The 20050-nt window shown below is 46.3% G+C and overlaps 2 protein-coding genes across 3 annotated transcripts; both read right to left on the bottom strand.

Annotated features, from left to right (window-relative positions):
- Positions 1-2522: 2522 nt before the first annotated feature.
- On the bottom strand, positions 2523-14385 carry LOC115146942 (zinc finger protein 687a-like). Its single transcript, XM_029688945.2, is given in 11 exon segments — positions 2523-4718; positions 4822-4915; positions 5086-5198; positions 5782-6039; positions 6190-6352; positions 8441-8617; positions 9135-9319; positions 9459-9700; positions 11499-11754; positions 12273-13614; positions 13616-14385. Coding segments are annotated over 11 exon segments (4254 nt in total). The 5' UTR covers positions 14371-14385; the 3' UTR covers positions 2523-4049.
- A 1392-nt stretch (positions 14386-15777) lies between these two features.
- Positions 15778-19692, bottom strand: LOC115146925 (26S proteasome non-ATPase regulatory subunit 4-like). 2 transcript variants are annotated; one of them, XM_029688933.2, is made up of 10 exons: positions 19590-19692; positions 18081-18221; positions 17805-17919; positions 17635-17721; positions 17486-17554; positions 17119-17334; positions 16849-16957; positions 16517-16648; positions 16377-16441; positions 15778-16260 (listed from the first exon to the last, which is right to left on the bottom strand). In XM_029688933.2, exons 1-10 carry the CDS (start codon positions 19613-19615, stop codon positions 16084-16086), a joined length of 1137 nt encoding a protein of 378 aa, XP_029544793.1. In that variant the 5' UTR covers positions 19616-19692; the 3' UTR covers positions 15778-16083. The 2 variants fall into 2 exon arrangements, with proteins under 2 accessions (XP_029544793.1, XP_029544797.1); XM_029688937.2 differs by having other exon boundaries at positions 15995-16260; positions 16377-16438.
- Positions 19693-20050: the final 358 nt, after the last annotated feature.

The following is a 20050-nucleotide window of genomic DNA, read 5'->3' as shown; positions in this document are numbered from 1 at the left end:
GGCAGTAACAGAGCTTCTGAAGCAGCGTGCGGTGGCTGTGTTTGGGCAACAATATGGGTCAGATACACTCCTCTGTTCCCCTCTTTTTCTCTCTCACACACTATTGCTCTCACTTATTTCGTGAAATACATTTTAAAATGTAAGCCATTTCTCCTCCCTCCTCTCTCTTTCTCTCTGCTTTATCTCACCTTTCTCCAGCTGGTTTGAGTTTGTCAGAGTTTCTTTCTCTCAGACCCTCTGCCTTCTCATTCCTCAGTCCGACCAGCGTTCCCCTCATCCCCCCAGACTGCATCGCTGTGAGTACACTCTCTCCCTGCCTCCCTCTATCAATTTCAAATTAAGGGTTTTATTGGCATGGGAAACATGTTTACATTGACAAAGCAAGTGAAATAGATAAACAATAGTGAAATAAACAGTGAACATTACACTTACAAAAATTCCAAAAGAATAAAGACATTTCAAATGTCATATGTCTATATACAGTGTTGTAATGATATGCCAATAGTTAAAGTACAAAAGGGAAAATAAATAAATATGGGTTGTACTGACAATGGTGTTTGTTCTTCACTGGTTGCCCTTTTCTTGTGACAACAGGTCACACATCTTGCTGCTGTGATGGCACACTGGAATTTCACCCAGTAGATATGGGAGTTTATCAAAATTGGGTTTGTTTTCAAATTCTTTGTGGATCTGTGTAATCTGAGGGAAATGTGTGTCTCTAGTATGGTCATACATTTGGCAGGTTAGGAAGTGCAACTCAGTTTCCACCTCATTTTATGGGCAGTGAGCACATAGCCTGTCTTCTCTTGAGAGCCAGGTCTGCCTACGGTGGCCTTTCTCAATAGCAAGGCTATGCTCACTGAGTCTGTACCTGTACATAGTCAAAGATTTCCTTAATTTTGGTTAAGTCACGGTGGTCAGGTATTCCGCCACTGTGTACTCTCTGTTTAGGGCCAAATAGCATTCTAGTTTGCTCTGTTTTTTTGATTTCTCATGATTTGGTTGGGTCTAATTGTGTTGCTGTCCTGGGGCTCTATGGGGTTTGTTTATGAACAAACTTCCAGAACCAGTTTGCTTTGGGGGCTCTTCTCTAACTCTGCTGTGTTCCACTGAGGTTTTCTAATTACTAGGTTTACGGAAGAAAAATAGGTGACTTTGGAACCCAGCACTCCATACTCTTCTGTATTCTGATCAGGCACTCTCAACCAGCCAGCTGAAGGCCCTGGGTCCTGACAATGCTGCCATGGTAACTAATGCACAGTGGGCAGTGCTGGGGGTGGCACAACGGGCCGCTCTTGGCAATGCTCTGGGTGTGGCCTACGACCGAGTGGCCTATGACCGCGCAGAACCGACTACAAACCCACCCAGAAACCTGCCCCAACTCTCAGGTGAGTAGGAGAGAGGGGACTGGGAGGGGAAGAGATGAATTCTGCACTTATAACAAGTGGGAAACTCAGAAAATACTACTTGTAAAGCGTTCTAGTGCTTTGAACTAGTTGAGAATGCCGATTGGCTAATGGCAAACAACTGAGCTCACAGATTTTTTATTTAGCGAAGTCAGTTAAGAACAAATTCTCATTTACAATGACGGCCTACCGGAGAACAGTGGGTTCAGGGGCAGAACGATCTTGTTAGCTCGGGGATTCGATCCAGCAACCTTTCGGTTACTGGCCCAACGCTCTAACCAATAGGCTACCTGCCGCCCTATTATTGACAAGTGGATATTTCCCAGTCATATGCTGGTAATTACAAATTTACGAGATGTTATGAACACAACATGAGTGAGAGATGGAGATGGGTAGAGATAAAGGAATGCTCCTGTGGTCAGGTAAGAGAAAAATAAAGAGTTGATTAGACTATGAGGAAGAAACTGAAATGAAGATGTATAGGCAGGAGAGAGAGAAGGTCAGTGGTATAATGTATTTTTTTCCTCCACCAGGAGCATCTATGCTGGGAACTCTGGGAGTTGGAGTCTTTATGCGACCCTTGTTCCTACTGCTGGGGTTTGTCCTGTAGTGAAACTACACATCCAATAGACACGCATGACATATGGAACTACTCATGCATGTGTTGAACAAGAGAGATTGTTGATATGGCATATTTTAACACATTTAACAGTAACAAATAACTTTATCCTGCTTCTTTAAAAAAAAAAAAATTATAGATTAAGCCAGAGCAGGCCTTGAGCACATCAAAGCAGATACATGTGACAATGTAAAAGCACTTAAGATATTTTTATTCTATTTGTTAAAGAAATATGTATCTTTCTATATCTTTGTTGCAATGGTGGGTCTCTTCTAGTAGGGCAACGCTGGAGCATGTAATGATGTGTGAGTCGGTGTTCTGCATTGGTTGTTTTCTGAGAGTTGGGATCATAAAACGAGGATTATGGGTGCTAATCCAGTGCTGATAAAATTGGAAGTGGAAGACTAAGTTAATAATAAAGATTATGAACCTACTATCACTTACTCTATGGATTGTTACGACTGACAGAAGCTCAAATAAGACTCCGAATATAATAATCACTTTATCTCTGGGTATTTTATTAGAAATTCTCTACGCAAGAAATAAAACATAGAATTGGGTTACAGGGGGAAAGAGGGCTGTGTGTTAACATTGTAATCTCTGAAGACTGAAGAAACTCTAGCTGGAGACACGCACACAATACCTTTATCAAAAGAGAAGAAGTGAACAGTTAACACCGCTGATTGGGTGACTAACTTTTTAAAATTAAAATATGTTTTACTGTAGTTCAACACGCCTTACATGCTTTTCTTTAGCATACAATCACTGTCCTCAACCCCTCACACCTCTCCTCCTACACCAGGAGTTTCACTATCACTCCATCCATATCTCCCTCCCTCTCAGAGAGAGAAAGAGGATAGATGTCTAGTACTCATATTTACATGGTTATGGTTCAGTTGTGGTCAAGTACAACCACACTTTAGTAATGAAAGGGTCCAACCCCTCCAGGTTATAGAGGGTCATCTTGAGATGGGATGTTTCCTGATGTTACAAGGCCGGATCAACAGGAATACTCTGCCTGACGTCTCTGGAGCCAATCTCATCCCTGATCATACTATATGGCTAGTAGACGGACGGGGATGAGAATGGAGAACATTCAACAGACAAAGCCAATCCAGAGCTTACAATGAAAAACAAATACCTGCACATACACAAACCCTTAAATCAAATACTATGAACAAAACTATAAGAAAATCAATGCAATAGTGAGAATGAGAACTGGGACGGGCTCTACACAGAGAAAGACCAGTGGTGGCTGTCACCAATCCACTGTGAGATTCTGTGCTTGGATTGAACCATAGAAAACACATTCAAATCGATAAGCAAATCACACCCCCATGTTGACTAGTCTCTTCCAATACCAGTCACATTCCCTGTTGATGACAGACAACAGAAACCTAATAGAACTCAGCTGTAGACTGACTGGTGGTTAACTGTCTCCATTTTAAAAAGTACACTTCTGAATGGAAGTGTTATTTGGTAATATAACCTGTAATAATGCGTTTCATAACTCATTTACAACCAAAGGAGGTTGGTGGCACCTTAATTGGGGAGGATGGGCTCGTAATGGCTGGAGTGGAATGTGGAATGGTATTAACTACATCAAACACATGGAAACCATGTGTTTGATGCCTTTCCATTTGTTCCGTTCCAGCCATTATTATGAGCCGTCCTCCCCTCAGCAGCCTCCAGATGTTAATACTACCTCCGTTTGGACAAGTACAGCACCTGAGGTACTGCGTCCAGAATCAGTCAGACAAACACACACACACAGGTTATGGCTGCCATATGACAAATGTGACAGAAAATTAAATAAGCATTGAATGAAAACAACTGTTATCACAATGTGCTTGGGTGTTGGATAAGTGATGACACGAACACACTGCTGAAGAACAGTTTACAGTGAAGAGCTTTCCTTCCCATACCTCCTCTCTCTTACTAAAATATCTGCAGTTTATAGTACTCTCTCACCCTCCTTCCCTCCAAAATATTATCTTTCTCTCCTCCTCCTTCCCCTCCCTCTCTCAGACAAGTTTGTCTGTCTTGCGTGCGGTGATGAAGGCCATTCCGTGAGTCCTGAAGTGTGTGTTCAGATCCGAAACCTTCTCAAAGCGTTTCCCACACACCTTACACCCCACCCTGCCCTCCCCGTCCTCCCCCAGCGGTGTGGGGGGGTGAGACGAGGAAGAGGGAGACCCCGGCAGGGAACCCCCTCTGGGACTCCCGTCACCGTGGTTACCGCCATTGCCGGGCGAGGATGTCAGGGAGCGGTCGTTATGGCCGTGACGGCTGTGGTTGTCAGGGGGCGTGTCTCGAACCCTGTGGCTGATGAAGCGGTGGCGGGAGAGGGAGGGGGCGGAGGCAAAGCAGGCTCCACACTGTAGACACTGCAGGCTGACTCCTCCCCCCAGGGCCTCAGAGCGGTGCTGGGGGATGTGGTCCAGGAAGACGGCGCGGTCCTCGGTGGTGAAGCCACACGGAGTACAGTGGAACCCAGACTCTGGCTGGGGAGGGGGGGCCGAGGAGGTGACGCGAGGTCTCTTAGCAGGGATGATGCCTTCGGTCAAATCGTCCTCTTCCTCCTCAGTCTTCAACCCTCCTCCTCCGTCTTCCTCAGCTGAAACAGTGAACGGAGGGTTGGAGCCTCCGTCCTGCTCCGAGGAACTGTCGGCCCCTTCTGCACCCCTCCCTCGCTGACAGACAGAGAGAATTAGAGTTAATGACATTTAGCATTAATAACCGGTCTTCCTATATAAAGGCTGCAGTCGGTAGTTGTGAGAGAAAGTGGAACTGTACCTTTGTGTCCAGAGCTGACATGCCGTGTCTCAGCTGGACATGTCTCTCCAACACCAGTCTACTGCTGAACGTCCTCTTACCCTCACCACACAACCTACACACACAAACACACGTTAAGGTTTAGTGTAGGGGTTAAGGTGAGATACAGCTGTTGTAGGGTAGTTTAGGGGTTAGCGTGTAGTGTGCATACTTAGTGGATGACTCATTTAGACTCTGACGTGGGGGTATGGTATGTAGGGGTTAGGGTGTAGTGTGCATACTCACCGGCAGTGGAAGGCTCGTTTGATGCCCTTGTGTTTGACTCTGATGTGGCGTCTGAGGCTGGACGTGGAGGAGAAGGAGTTCTCACACAGACTACACGGGAACTTCTTCAGGATCTACACAAAACACAGGCACCTTACAGTGAACAGTCCCCTCAGCTCCCCTAGTTTAAAAACAGAAAGGCTACTAAAGACAATGATGCTTACTGAGAAAAACGGCTGAAAATCTGTTCTTCAAAGAAAAAAAAAGAGGGCAAACTTTCCTGGATCCCTCCACTTCATGTGAGAGGTGACTGTGCTCCAGAACTTTAGATATACATGATATGACTTTATAACCTATATGATCGGGCCCAATCCCAACTTGAGAAACACCTGGGAAGCTCAAAGTTGAGCATAAATAAACTCTGATCGTATTTTGATGGAAGAACGTAAGTGACGTATTAAGCATAACTTTTCTCAAGTGAGGATTGGGCCTGTGGTGATTAGGTGATTCGTTTAAGGGCCAGTTAGGGGTTAATTTTGGGCAGGACTGGGCCCGTGGGCCGGCAGTAGAGTAGGCCTGACCTAGAGGGTCAGAAGATACAATGGATCACTGATCAGTTAGAACCGATTCAGAATCAATCTACTGTACTGCACATCAAACAGTATATCACTACTGCATGAAACATTTAACTGTCTATGTGCAGGCTATGTTCCTGACCTTGCCATGCTGCTCGGCCATATGGGTAATGTAGTCCTCTCTGTCAGCGTAGCGGGCGTGGCAGGGAGCACAGCTCCACCCTGGGCTTGTCTTATTGGTCTCTCCATCCCTCTCTTCCTCCTCCTCTTCCTCCCTTCCCCACTCCTCTCCGTCAGAGCTCTCCGTCTTCACCGAGCTCCGCACCCGGGGGGGAGGGGCAGGGGAGGGCGCCATGGCAACGGGAACTTCCTGTTTGACCGCAGGGCCTCTGTGAGTAGTCTGAGCGAGGGAAGGGGAAGGAGAATAGAGAAAGGAACACAGCAGATAGGGAGATGGAGGAAAGTTAAGCTACATTTCATATCAACAGAACTGACTGACCCAAACCCAGTCTGGAGAAGGACTGTGTGAGAGGGGAACCCATAGATGTACCTTGATGTGCTCCAGCATGGAACTTCTCTGCGCGTAGAGCTTGGGGCACTCAGGACACTTGAACACGTGCACCTTCTGCTTGACTAGGTGGGTGTCAAAGTGGACGTACAGCAGTGGCTTCTGGGTAAATACCGTGTCACACATCACACACTTGTAGATCATCCTGTAAGGAAAGAGTGAAGGGTATAAGTTTCAATGCCACACAACACTCCTCCCGTGGGCTCCAACTGCTCTTAAACGCTAGTAAAACTAAATGCATGCTCTTCAACCGATTGCTGCCCGCACCTGCCCACCTAGCATCACTACTCTGGACGGTTCTGACTTAGAATACAGTGGGGGAGAACAAGTATTTGATAACCTGCAAAATCGGTAGTGTTTCCTACTTACAACGCATGTAGAGGTCTGTAATTTTTTTACACTTCAACTGTGAGAGACGGAATCTAAAACAAAAATCCAGAAAATCACATTGTATGATTTTAAAGTAATTAATTTGCATTTTATTGCAAGACATAAGTATTTGATACATCAGAAAAGCAGAACCGAATATTTGGTACAGAAACCTTTGTTTGCAATTACAGAGATCATACGTAATTGTAGTTCTTGACCAGGTTTGCACACACTGCAGATTTTGGCCCACTCCTCCATACAGACCTTCTCCAGATCCTTCAGGTTTCGGGGCTGTCGCTGGGCAATACGGACTTCCAGCTCCCTCCAAAAAAATTCTATTGGGTTCAGGTCTGGAGACTGGCTAGGCCACTCCAGGACCTTGAGATGCTTCTTACGGAGCCACTCCTTAGTTGCTCTGGCTGTGTGTTTTGGGTCGTTGTCATGCTGGAAGACCCAGCCACGACCAATCTTCAATGCTCTTACTGAGAGAAGAAGGTTGTTGGCCAAGATCTCGCGATACATGGCCCCATCCATCCTCCCCTCAATACGGTGCAGTCGTCCTGTCCCCTTTGCAGAAAAGCATCCCCCAAAGAATGATTCCACCTCCATGCTTCACGGTTGGGATGGACAGGTGTCTTTTATACAGGTAACGAGTTCAAACAGGTGCAGTTAATACAGGTAATGAGTGGAGAACAGGAGGGATCCTAAAAGAAAAACTAACAGGCCTGTGAGAGCCGGAAGTCTTACTGGTTGGTAGGTGATCAAATACTTATGTGATGCAATAAAATGCAAATTCATTACTTAAAAATCATACAATGTGATTTTCTGGATTTTTGTTTTAGATTCCATCTCGCACAGTTGAAGTGTACATATGATAAAAATTACAGACCTCTACATGCTTTGTAAGTAGGAAAACCTGGAAAATCGGCAGTGTGTCAAATACTTGTTCTCAACTACAAATACCTAGGTGTCTGGCTAGACTGTCAACTCTCCTTCCCAAACATACTCTCGTAAAACTGACGATCCTTGACTTCGGCGATGTCGTTTACAAAATAGCCTCCAACACACTACTCAGCAAACTGGATGCAGTCTATCACAGTGCCATCCGTTTTGTCACCAAAGCCTGATATACCACCCACCACTGCGACCTGTATGCTCTCGTCAGCTGGCCCTCGCTACATATTAGTCGCCAGACCCACTGGCTCCAGGTCATCTATAAGTCTTTGCTAGGTAAAGCTCTGCCTTATCTCAGCTCACTGATCACCATAACACCCACCCGTAGCACGCGCTCCAGCAGGTATATTTCACTGGTCACCCCCAAAGCCAACACCCCCATTGGCTGCCTTTCCTTCCAGTTCTCTGCTGCCAATGGCTGGAACGAATTGCAACATTTGCTGAAGTTGGAGACATATCTCCCTCACTAACTTGAAGCATCGGCTATCTGAGCAGCATACCAATTGCTGCAGCTATACACAGTAAATAGCCCATCCAACAACATACCTCATCCCCATATTGTTTTTATTTACTTTTTTTGCACACCAGTAATTCTACTTGCACGTCATCATCTGCACATCTATCACTCCAGTGTTAATTTGCTAAATTGTAATTACTTCGCTTCAATGGCCTATTTATTGCCTTACCTACTTACGCCATTAGCACACACTGTATATAGACTTTTTCTCTATTGTGTTATTGACTCTGTTTATTCCATGGGTAACTCTGTGTTGTTTGTGTCGCACTGCTTTATCTTGGCCAGGTCGCAGTTGTAAATGAGAACTTGTTCTCAACTGGCCTACCTGGTTAAATAAAGGTGAAATTTAAAAATAAATAAATCTGAGAACACAACCAGTGTGTGTGTACATACTTGGCCTGTCCTCCAGTGAGTGTGGGGTGCTGGGTGTTGATGTGGCTCTGGGCGCTGGGGGAGGACTTGAAGGCCATCGGGCAGCTGGGACACTTATGGAACACCTCACAGTGGGCCGTCTGGATATGGGACTTGACCGAGTTTAACCCTCCGAACACCACCTGACAACTAGAACACCTGCAGACAGAGAAATAAATATAATTGTTGATGTTGTCCCTAAACACGGATTCAGTGTCAGATATTTTTCCATCCTCCGAATGGTTAAAGCATGGGTTGGTGGTAGGGCTGTTGCGGTGACCATATTACCGACACACTGGCAGTCACGAGTCATGACAAGCCTACAGCATGGAGCATAGCCAGATAGCATAGGCCTACAGTAGCACAACTCAAATTTTATTCTTCTGAAATACATTTTCTTCATATCAAAATGTTTTAGACCTGACTAAAATAAATAATCAATTTATTGTGGTGTACATTACATAGATTTATTATACTTTTTTATATATTGATGTTCCAATGGTGCACATGTTTACGTTAATTAACAGTCAATTTCCTTGAGACTGGCAGACTTTTTCAAAATTTCACGACCGCTACAGCCCTATTTGGTGGTAAGGTAATCTGATCCTAGATCAGCGTCTACGGGAGTAACTAGGTTTGTTTCAACCACAGAGGGAGTGAAGGGTTGAAAGGTCACCTGTATCCGATGCGTCGTGTGAAATGGAGACAGGCCTCCTCCAAATGGGATTGAAAGGCTGGTTGCTTGGCCACACCCCCACACTCTGGGCAGACATAGGGGGGGCGGGGGTTGTGGATGCGAGCGTGAGCAGAGGCACTGCAGCCGTTAGGAAGGAGCATGGGAGGAGAACACTCCGTACAGGACTGGCGGGAGAGATGGGAAAAGGAGGGTGCACAGGTCAGTAAGGCAGGTACTCCTAAAGCCATGAAACAAGCTATTACATACAGTGTCTAGACTGAAAAAGTTCTGTGGATTTTTGAACACACACACTGCTCTACTCACAGTGTTAAGGGCTGGTTTGACCTCTTGGAAGTGGGCAGCCACCTCAGCCTTGCTGCAGAACTGCACCTTACACTCAGGACACTTGTTATTGGTGTACAGCACCGGCTCTGTCGCCTTCTTACTGATGATTGGCTGCTGCAGCTGGGGGGCGGGGCTCAGGGTTGCCGGGGTCACGGCTGAAGTCACAGCCGGAGCAGAGGACGCTGGGACAGAGGAGGTGGAGAGGGAGGGAGAGAGCATGCCTGAAGGAGGCATAGAGAGAGACGGGGAGATAGATAGGGGAGTGAAAAGTAAAGAGGGAAAAAAGAGTGAGAGGTAGAGAGAGGTGGGGTAGATAGGTACTGATAAACAGCGCTGCACTAGTATTCATAAAGCGTCTCAGAGTAGGAGTACTGATCTACGATCAGGTCCCCCCGTTTATATAATATTCATTATGATCTCAAAGTCAAATCTGATCCTAGATCAGTACTACTACTCTGAGATGCTTTACAGTGCATTCGGAAAGTATTCAGACCCCTCGTCTTTTCCCACATTTTGTTACGTTACAGCCTTATTCTGAAACTGATTCCATTATTTTTTTCTCCTCATCAATCTACACACAATACCCCATAATGATGAGGTGAAAAAAGGGTTTTTAGAAATAATTGCAAATGTATAAAAAAAATTAAAACAGAAATACCTTATTTACATAAGTATTCAGACCCTTTGCTATCAGACTCCAAATTGAACTCAGGTGCATCCTGTTTCCAATGATCATCCTTGAGATCTTTCTACAACTTGATTGGAGTCCACCTGTGGTATATTAAATTGATTGGACATGATTTGGAAAGGCACACACCTGTCTATATAAGGTCCCACAGTTGACAGTGCATGTCACAGCAAAAGCCATGAGATCGAAGGAATTGTCCGTAAAGCTCAGAGAGAGGATTGTGTTGAGGCACAGATCTGGGGAAGGGTACCAAAAAATGAACAGTGGCCATCATTCTTAAATGGAAGAAGTTTGGAACCACCAAGCCAAACTGAGCAATCGGGTGAGAAGGGTCTTGGTTAGGGAAGTGATGGAGAACCAGATGGTCACTCTGACAGAGCTCCAGAGTTCCTTTGTGGAGATGGGAGAACCTTCCAGAAAGACAACCATCTCTGAGGCAATCCACCAATCAGGCCTTTATTGTAGAGTGGCCAGATGGAAGTAAGAGGCACTCCTCAGTAAAAGGCACATGACAGTCCACTTGGAGTTTGCCAAAAGGCACCTAAAGGACATTCAGACCATGAATGCCAAGCGTCATGTCTGACGGAAACCTGGCACCATCCCTATGGTGAAGCACGGTGGTGGCAGCCTCATGCTGTGGGGATGTTTTCCAGCGGCAGGGACTGGGAGCTTAGTCAGGATCGAGGGAAAGATGAACAGAGAAAAGTACATTGATCTCCTTGTCGAAAACCTGCTCCAGGGCGCTCAGGACCTCACACTGGGGCGAAGGTTCACCTTCCAACAGGACAACAACCCTAAGCACCCAGCCATGACAATGCAGGAGTGGCTTCGGGACAAGTCTCTGAATGTCCTTAAGTGTCCCTGCTAGAACCTGGACTTGAAGCCAATTGAACAGCTCTGGAGAGACCTGAAAATAGCTGTGCAGCAACACTCCCCACCCAACCTGACAGAGCTTGAGAGGATCTGCAGAGAAGAATGAGAGAAGCTCCCCAAATACAGGTGTGCCAAGCTTGTAGTGTCATACCCAAGACTCAAGGCTGTAATCGCTGCCAAAGGTGCATCGGCAAAGTAAAGGGTCTGAATAGTTATGTAAATGTGATATTTCATTATTTAATTTTTTATACATTTGCAAACATTTATAAAAACCTGATTTTACTTTGTCATTATGGGGTAGTGTGTGTAGATTGAGGGGGAAAAACAATTGAATTCATTTTAGAATAAGGCTGTAAACAAAAGTAGAATAAGTCAAGGGGTCTGAATACTTTCCGAATGCACTGTATGTATACAGTCCTAGGTGAGAAGTGAAGGTAATAGCACACAGTCTCTCTCACCGATGGGAGTGGTGTCCTGTTGGCCTATCATCTGCTCTACACTGACAGGTCTCATGACCAGGTGAGAACACTGCATGACCAGTCCCCTCTCCTTGTGTTCCCTGGCGTGGAGCAGCAGGCTGCACTTGTTGAAGAATGCCAGCCGCTTGGCACAGTGGTTACAAGTCACCTCAATCCTCAGGGACCGCCGGTCATAGTGGCGGGCCAGGCTGCGCTCCAGGGCAAACGCATCGCCACACTCCAGACAGCGGTAGCCCTGCGACGCAAAGGAAGAACAACATGAATACAATACCTATGTCGATGACATGTCTCTAGATACAATGCATATTCATTGGTCTTGTATGTATTGGCTGGCGCAATCAAATTTCCCCTTTGGGGATTAATATGTGCCCTTGAGCGAGGTACTTAACCCTAATTTGCTCCAGGGGTGCCGTAGTACTATGGTGTGTGACCATAAAAAATACACAACATCAACAAGAGCGATTTATTGGTCTACTGAACACAAGGTCTAACAGAAATTGGATGTCTGCTTTTACCCCAACCACTACTAGTGCAATATTGAATCCATGCTGATATAGACCCATCAAACTCAACTCTGGACCTCAAAGCCAGTTCCACTGTGTTTTTTCATTGTTCCCATCTAATCAGGGACCGATTTAGACCTGGGACACCAGGTGGGTGCAATTCATTATCAGGTAGAACAGAAAAGCAGCAGGCTCCGGACCTCATGGTGTAAGAGTTGAATACCCCTGATATTCAACCTAGGTCTGTTACCTGTGCAGGCAGAGGCAGGTCCCACTCTGGTGGTAGTGGTGTACAGAGGTCTGGTCTGTAGCTGGGCAGCAGGTTCTTGCTGTTGAGGATCTTGTTGAAGGCCTCCACCAGACTGGACTGGCTCCTGGAGATAATGGCTCCTGTACTGTTCACTATGGAGGCTGGTCTACTGCCCCCCTGAGGGGTGAGGAGGGGGGAGGGGGACACAGACACACCCCCATTCAGGGTCTTCTGGCCCAGGCTGCGCACGCCAGCCCCCCCTGGACTGAATCTGGGGGAGGAGGAAGAGGCGGAAGAGACAGAGGGGAGGGCTGCTGACTTGGTGATGCTGACAGCCGTAGCCGACACTTTGGGCTTGTTGTTGTCGGCGGCCATCTTGTTTTGGGCCTTGCTGGCGGCCATCAACATGGCAGTACTTGCATCCTGGAGTGTAGACACAGGCAGGAGGCTGCCACCCTTTGACTTCTGCTGCAGAGGCTGCTGAGATGCCACCCTCTTGGGCCGGCTGAGGACCTTACGACCCCCCGGGGAGGGTTTGGAGCCATCTGCGCCTTTTGAGGGGGTCCCCCCTGCTCCTTTGGATGCTACTCGCGTCACTGTCCTGGTGATGCTGCCTGTCGGGGTCTTGACTGTTTTGATTCGGACTTTGAGTGGGCGAACGGGGGCTGTTGGTGTTGTCGTAGAATTGGCCGGAGCCGTCTCTGTGTCTCCTGTTTGTCTTCCATCCACAACCTCCATCTTCTCACTGTTGTCTGATCTGCACTCCAGGCTAGTCTCACTCGCCATGGGCTCCTCTCCCTCTCTAGCCCCCTGTTGAGTTGATGCTGAGGTTGGTGCCGGGCTGGAGCTCCTCTTGGACAAAGTGGACATAGCAGAACCTGTCTGGTCAGGCGGGGGGCTCTCTGGTGAATCCCTCTCCTCGATCACATGTTCCGGGTTTCTTTCCTCCATCACTGGGCTAGAGATGGGTCTGGGGTTACTGAGAGCGGCAGCCAGCCAGGACTGACGGGCCTGGGCAGGAGGAGGGGAGGGAGACCTGGGGGTGGAGGGTACTTCATCTGGAGGGGGCGGTTTAGAGCTGGAGGATGTCTGAGAGATGGAGGGAGGGGGTTTGGAGGAGAGAGGAGGAGGGCAAGAGAGGAGAGGAGGGGAGGGGGGAGTTGGGGAGCTGAACAGCTCTGAAGAGGACACTTGGCGGTGTCTGCGTGGAAATTTGGGAGGGGAGCACATGGGAGAATCTGGGCTCTCTTGAATCACTAGCGGGCTTCCCAAATCCGGTTCAGAGTCGTCCTCATCCGAGTCCATGATGCGCCTCACCCCCACTCTCAGGCTTCCATTGGAGGGAGGGGGAGGAAAGAGGCCCGGGAGGGCACAGAGTGTCCTCACTCAGAATGGAGGGAGAAGAGAGGTGTGGGTTGATAGAGAGTGGGGACGACGATGATGATGAGGAGGATGTGGAGGTTATAGGACCAGCAGAGGTATGAGAGGAGAGAGGTTTCCGTCTGTTGAGAATATTAACTGTATGTTTGGTTGTGCAGGCCGACCCCCCTGCGCCTCCAATGCTGCCCCCTCCTTCACTCGCAGTGGGAGGGGAGCAGGTTGACCAGAGTTCCCCGTTGGCCTGACCCAGCCCCTGGCCTCTCACACTGGGCTCCAGCGTGACTTTGGACCCCTCAAACCCATTCTGGAGAAGAGGTTCTGAGGAGACCAGACCAGGCATCCTAGGAGCCAGTTGTGAATTCAGCAGGCCCCCCTTGACTCCCGTCCCAGTCTCCACCTCAGGGTCTGTCCCACTGCCCCCAGGGCTGTCCCCATCCTCTTCATCTGACCCCTCAGTCTCTTCATAGGAGTCAGGCCTCACCCTGTTCTTAACAATCACACTGACCACTGGAGGCTCACTTTGGGAGTTGGGAGGGGAGTCAGTGGGGCTGGAAGGTCTTGGTGAGGGACCCCTGGCCCCCGACACGCTTCCCCCGACCTTCCCTGACCCCTCCCCACCCTCTTCCGGTGCAGACTGGATGGCCTCTTTGGCATCGATGTCTGGAATGTCGAAGGCTGCCAACAAGTCGTCGAAATCTGGGGTTTTCATGTCCCCCATTCCCGGATTACAAAACCTGCAGAACGGACACACAGGAGTGAGAAATAAACATGGTTGTCCCCAACCCAACCAAAGCCTGAGGCAGGACCGAATACTATGAATCTTGATAATTCATGACAAACGTAGATGTGACTTCCTGTTTTGAACGTGCATCATCATAATATTGAATTGCAATGTTGAATAGCCTATATTTCAGGTAGCTATGTAAGTTAATTACTAGAACCCAATAAACCTCAAACCTGGCAAACTTGTTGAATGAGTTAGCAGTTAGAAGCAACCACTTTATTTGGAAGAAAGAAACTTATTTGAAAGTTTAAGTTCCCCTACTGCCCTCGTGTGAACTGGCTACTGAGCTAAAATTAGCAAGTTAGTACAGCAAAGGCAGCTAGCAATACCGATAGCTAGGCCTAGTTTTCAGACAGCGTTTCCCCCCCTTGTTGCACATGCTTCATGTAGTGCAGCTGTACTAGCTAGCTATTCTCGCTGAGTTTGCGAGAACACAAAATGTGGATATTTTATCGTTATCAGACAGAATGTGCATTTAGCTATGTAGCTAGTTACGACACTGAGCTGTCAACTACCTCGGCACACATACACTAACTAGTTACGTTCCCTTCTAGCATTGCTCCGACCAGCTAGTTACGTTCCCTTCTAGCATTGCTCCGACCAGCTAGCGTAGCTAACATTACTTAGCTAGCTATAATTTTCTACGTCGTCAACGCAAGGAAGCCTTTTAACGCCTGCTTTTCAGGTATTTAAACCTTACAATTGGAAATGATTTAAGGGCATTCATTTGAATAAGTGGTTTATACGGGTATATGTGACAAGCAGAAATGTAGATCTAGTTTTAAATGTGAAGGAAATGTGGTTTGTTTACCTGGCTCTTCGGTTCCCGACTTTCCTTTTTGACGCATGAGTTGTTCGTCACCAGAAACGACGGGGGAGATAGGTCCTGCCAGGTTCATAACGTGTCAACTTTGGAAGCTGATGTGTATGCAATTTGCCAGCTGTTTCCCCACACTCCTGACGTACATACGTGTTATATAGTAATGCCTTGTTCTTGCGAGTGTTGGCGATCATTTCCTGAACATGGCAGTGGTACAATCAAATAACCTTTATGGCACAATGTCCTCCAAAGCCAAGGGCATGCTTTTGTTGCATTTGTGGGGTTGCAGGGACAACATTTAGACAATGTATCTTATGTGTTTCACAAAGCATGGCTTTTCAGAAAGACCTAGTTGCACAGGAATAGTTTACAATAAAATCAATGTTTATCTGACATTTTTATACTAAAAGTCAAGTCCATATTCCACCACATCTGTTGTGTAGTCATCAATCCCCTCTTTGGAAGGAGTGTGTGCAGCATGTCAACATTGGCACAAAACTCCACAACAACCAGCTGAGGTGTTCTCTTGAATGATGTAAATGTATTTATTATTATCAGCACATAAATGTACACTTACTGAATGTGCTTGGGTTGATATAAGGTCCCACTTTAGTACAAACTTTTTAATATTTTTTTTAAAGGCAACATGCATCATTAACCTTGACACAACAAAGATAAAGAAAGCCCTGTTCAACTGTTTTGAGTATGGCGATACAAAAAAAACCTAGAGGTCATTTGAGGTTACAGTTTGCGCAACTATTATATTAAAAGGAGCCATTGTCAACAGGTCAACGCCAGGGTATCTATTATGTTTACTGTGTAAATGTTCATTTCTTCTTCTCATCGTCTTTGTCTTTCTTGCTGTCAGGTTTGGATCCTGTCTGTGAGGCCAGCGAGCCCATGGCATTCCGGATGGCTTCGTTGTTGGGGTCGACACCCGGTAGGTTCTCCAGGACGCTCTGGAGGAACTCTGGGTCCTGCATCACATCATAGTCCTCCTCATCCTGCAGAGAGATTAACATACGCTAGAAAAACAAGCGCATTTGAGCATGTGTAACAGGCGGGATATGTCCGCTACACATGTACACTCATCTCAGTGGTGTGAGAGAGTTGGCCGTACCTTAGCACCCTCTGAGTCTACAGGAGCTCCTGTGTCCATGTCCATTGACTCTGCACCAAACTCTGCTGGGTAGGATAGGACAGATGTTACAGACTGACTGTGCATGTTATAACTGGTTATAACAGGTGTATGTCACTGACCTCCACCCTGCATGGACATCTGTAGAGCGTAGGCAATCTGCTCATCCTCCGTCATGCGGCTGAAGTCGGGCATAGCGGGCGTGGCCGTGTCAGCCTGGGGGACTGACATCTTCAGCAGAGCTTCGTCTGACTCTAGAACAGGAGGTGGTTAACAGTTTATCCCCCCATATGCAGTGCATCCCTTCAGGGAAGATCCAAGTACAGAGAGGGGAGAGAGATAATGGTGTATGGGCATTGGTTGGTTGCCAGTTATAGATGAGTGATTAGTTTGTAGGTGGAGGGTTATTGTTATGTGTACATGGTGTAGATGGAGAGTTGTGTATTTGTCTCACCGTCAGCGGTAGGCGAGGGAACCCCGGCCTCAGCAGCAGACACCACTGCTGCCCTGCGAGTCTCATCCTCCTGCCTTTGTCTCTGCTCCTCCATAGACACCCTCAGAGCCTGGAGAAGGCACAGAGTGCAGAAAAAGTTCAAAGGGGGAAGATTGTAGCATACGATAATAATCATCTAAAAAAAGAGGCAATGAGAGCGAGAAAGAACTAGAAAGTATAAAAACAAGAGTGAGAGAGGATGATCAACCCATCTAGTCCTCCCCCTCTCACCAGTGCCAGCTCTGGGTCTGCACTGGGGTCCACTCCAAACTCAAAGTCACTGGACCCCAGGCCCAGCATGGCTCCTCCCTCCCCAGCAAGGATAGGAGAGGACAGTAGGGCATCAGCCAGACTGGGGCCTGGAGGCACTGTCACAAGGTGGGACCCTGCTCCTTCCTTCCCATTCAGAGTGTTGATGAAGGCAGTCAGCTTTTCTGTGTTCACCTCCTGGAGACCAAAAGGAGGTTATATTTTTATTTATTTATTTTTTACCTTTATTTAACTAGGCAAGTCAGTTAAGAACAAGTTCTTATATAAGGGAGACAGTGATGGCTATAAAGAAATAATGAGACCAGATAAATATTAAGAAATTTGGTACCTCCTCTCCAAAGTTAATGATGTCCACACTGACTTTCTCTTTCTTTAGACGCTTTGCCATTTTCACCAGCTAGAAAGAATGTGACAGGAAATGATGTCAGAGGGGACATGCATGCAGCTATCAACACACTGCATTGATAGAACACTCACATCCTTCTCGTTGTCCTCCACTGGGCTGCCCACAAAGGCAATTATACGCATCTTGTGGTTCTTCCCCTGTCTGTGCTTCAGAGCCAACTGGGAGAGGAGAGGACAGAGGGTTCAGTGTCGTTACGAACAATAAGATGAAGTTGTATTGTATTATTGTATAGTATACATACATGAGCCACTCTGATGCCTGTGCAGAAGCTGATGTTTCCACGGGGCTGGACAGCGTGCAGTTTAGACAGTATCCTCCCCGCGTCTGCAGTCAATGTGGTCAGCACCTCACAGTTACTGCGCAGAGAACAATAGTTACTACACATTTCTTACACTCAATCACTAAAAATAAATCACAAGTATCCAGGCATCCTGTAATATCTAAATGATGAATGTTTAAAAATGTTGTTGCGACCATAGGACAAGCATAAAGACATCTCACACACACAGCTCCTTACTTGGCCATGGTGATGAGGCCCACATTGTTCTCAGGGTTGCTGCGCGTCTTGGAGTGGCACACAATGTTGACAGCATCTTGCTGGGCCTGAAGTCTGGTGGGGAGGAAGTCTCCATTCCTCATATACTCACTGTTGTCCACACTGAGGCACACAGACAACACAGTACATACATCCATTACACAGTGTAGCATGTAGGCCAGGGAGGGGCAACTCTAGTCCTCAGGGGCCAGAGTTGTGTCACACCCACCCCTATCAAACACAGCTGATTTAAACTAATTGCATTCTAAACTGAAGATCATAATTACTTGATTATTGGAGTCAAGTGTGTTAGCTGGAGCAAAAGTGTGACACCAACTAGGCCCACTAGAGCAGGGTTTCCCAAACTCGGTCCTGGGTGCACATTTAGTTTTTTGCCCTAACACTACACAGCTGATTCAAACCACCAAAGCTTGATGAGTTCATCATTTGAATCTGCTGTGTAGTGCTAGGGCAAAAAACAAAACGTGCACCAGGGCTGAGTTTGGGAAACCCTGTATTAGAGCACAGTGACAAGGTGGCTGGTATTATATCTATATTTAGAACAGTGTTGCATAAATGAGTTAATGCTGCCATTTGTACGTTTTTGGGCACATAGACCAAATTCACATAGAAATGCGAGTTATATGTAATTCTCATTGAAAGCAAGTATTTTACGTTTGGTTTTGTACACCAGCTTCAAAACAACTGAAAATACAATATTTGTGATTGAAAATATATTTCGCATTGGTTTAGATGGTACAATGATGCTCTACACTATTTGCTTTTTTTTGTCACAAATAAATGACAACTATTAGAATTTTAGCAACCAGGAAATGGCGGAGACATTTCTGCAACGTGCATCGAAGTGTCACCTTTAACTGGCAACAGTAACATTCTGCCAACCGTTTTCCCCAACCAGGACTCTCCATTTTACCCCCTTCTCCCATACTACTGCTAATCCCTAGACAGACTGATGGTAAGGGACATATTGAAGTGCATAGCTAGCGAATGTTGTCGATGTTGACATAGGAAGTTTTTATACAGAACAACTTACAGTAGGCAGAAACAAAGACTGAGGTAATCGTTTACCGAACCTTATGTTTAAACCACTGCCGTGTTCACCAAATAACAAAGAATACTAGCTAGCTAACGATACATTTCGGGATGTAATGCTTGCTACATTGGCGAAATCCATCACGACCTTACTTGAAACAACTTCTCGGAGAACATCTTGCTAACTAAGCTGCTCTAAATTCCCTGAAATATTTTATTGCAATCACAACCGTTGCATGTCATAGCGAAGCTAGCATTAGCAAGCCAAAAATGACTCAGGAAAATGGCTAGGATTGCTGGCCGGACGTGTTTACATAACTCATGTTAGCGGCAATTTCATAATAACTAAAAAAAGACGCACGTTCACATTAAACTAAACAAATTCTTACTTAGTTTAAAGAATAATACATATGACAATTTATTTTTTCTTTCCCTTACCAGACCATAGTACTTTCGAGCCCCATCTTGGAATCGTTTTGTTGCTATCTACGTCACCAGAACTGATGGTTGATGGGAAATGCAGTTCAGCCCCAATATACCTGCGCATATATTTGTTGACAATGACTTACACGTACACCACAGGAGGTTGGTGGCACCTTAATTGGGGAGGACGGGCTGATGGTAATAGCTGGAGCATAATTAGTGGAATGGTATCAAATACACCAAACCATGTAGTAATTCAGTAATTAGTGTAAATAACTCATTGTGGAACCAATACCAATACAAAAAATACAATCAATTGTGTGTGTATGAAAGTGTGTAGATATATGTGAATGCACTCCTTAGCGCCCCCACCCCTCTCCCCCTGTACAGTTGTGAGCTATAATTTGAATGAAGTTATCTATTTTTATTTTATTATTTTTTAAAGCAAACACCACAAACTCATGTCGGGAAATGAA

The sequence above is a fragment of the Oncorhynchus nerka genome, linkage group LG3 (assembly GCF_034236695.1).
Source record: "Oncorhynchus nerka isolate Pitt River linkage group LG3, Oner_Uvic_2.0, whole genome shotgun sequence".
Taxonomy (NCBI): Eukaryota; Metazoa; Chordata; class Actinopteri; order Salmoniformes; family Salmonidae; genus Oncorhynchus; species Oncorhynchus nerka.
This window is presented reverse-complemented; position numbering and strand designations above follow the sequence as displayed.

Bases quoted from the DNA above. Each gene is read 5' to 3' on its own strand.
- LOC115146925 (XM_029688933.2), bottom strand. From the start codon at position 19,615: ATGGGGCTCGAAAGTACTATGGTCTG. The intron at 17,555-17,634 runs GTGAGTGTTCTA...CATTCTTTCTAG, and splicing joins TGGAGGACAACGAGAAGGAT to CTGGTGAAAATGGCAAAGCG. The intron at 16,261-16,376 runs GTACGGCCAACT...ATCTCTCTGCAG, and splicing joins TAGACTCAGAGGGTGCTAAG to GATGAGGAGGACTATGATGT.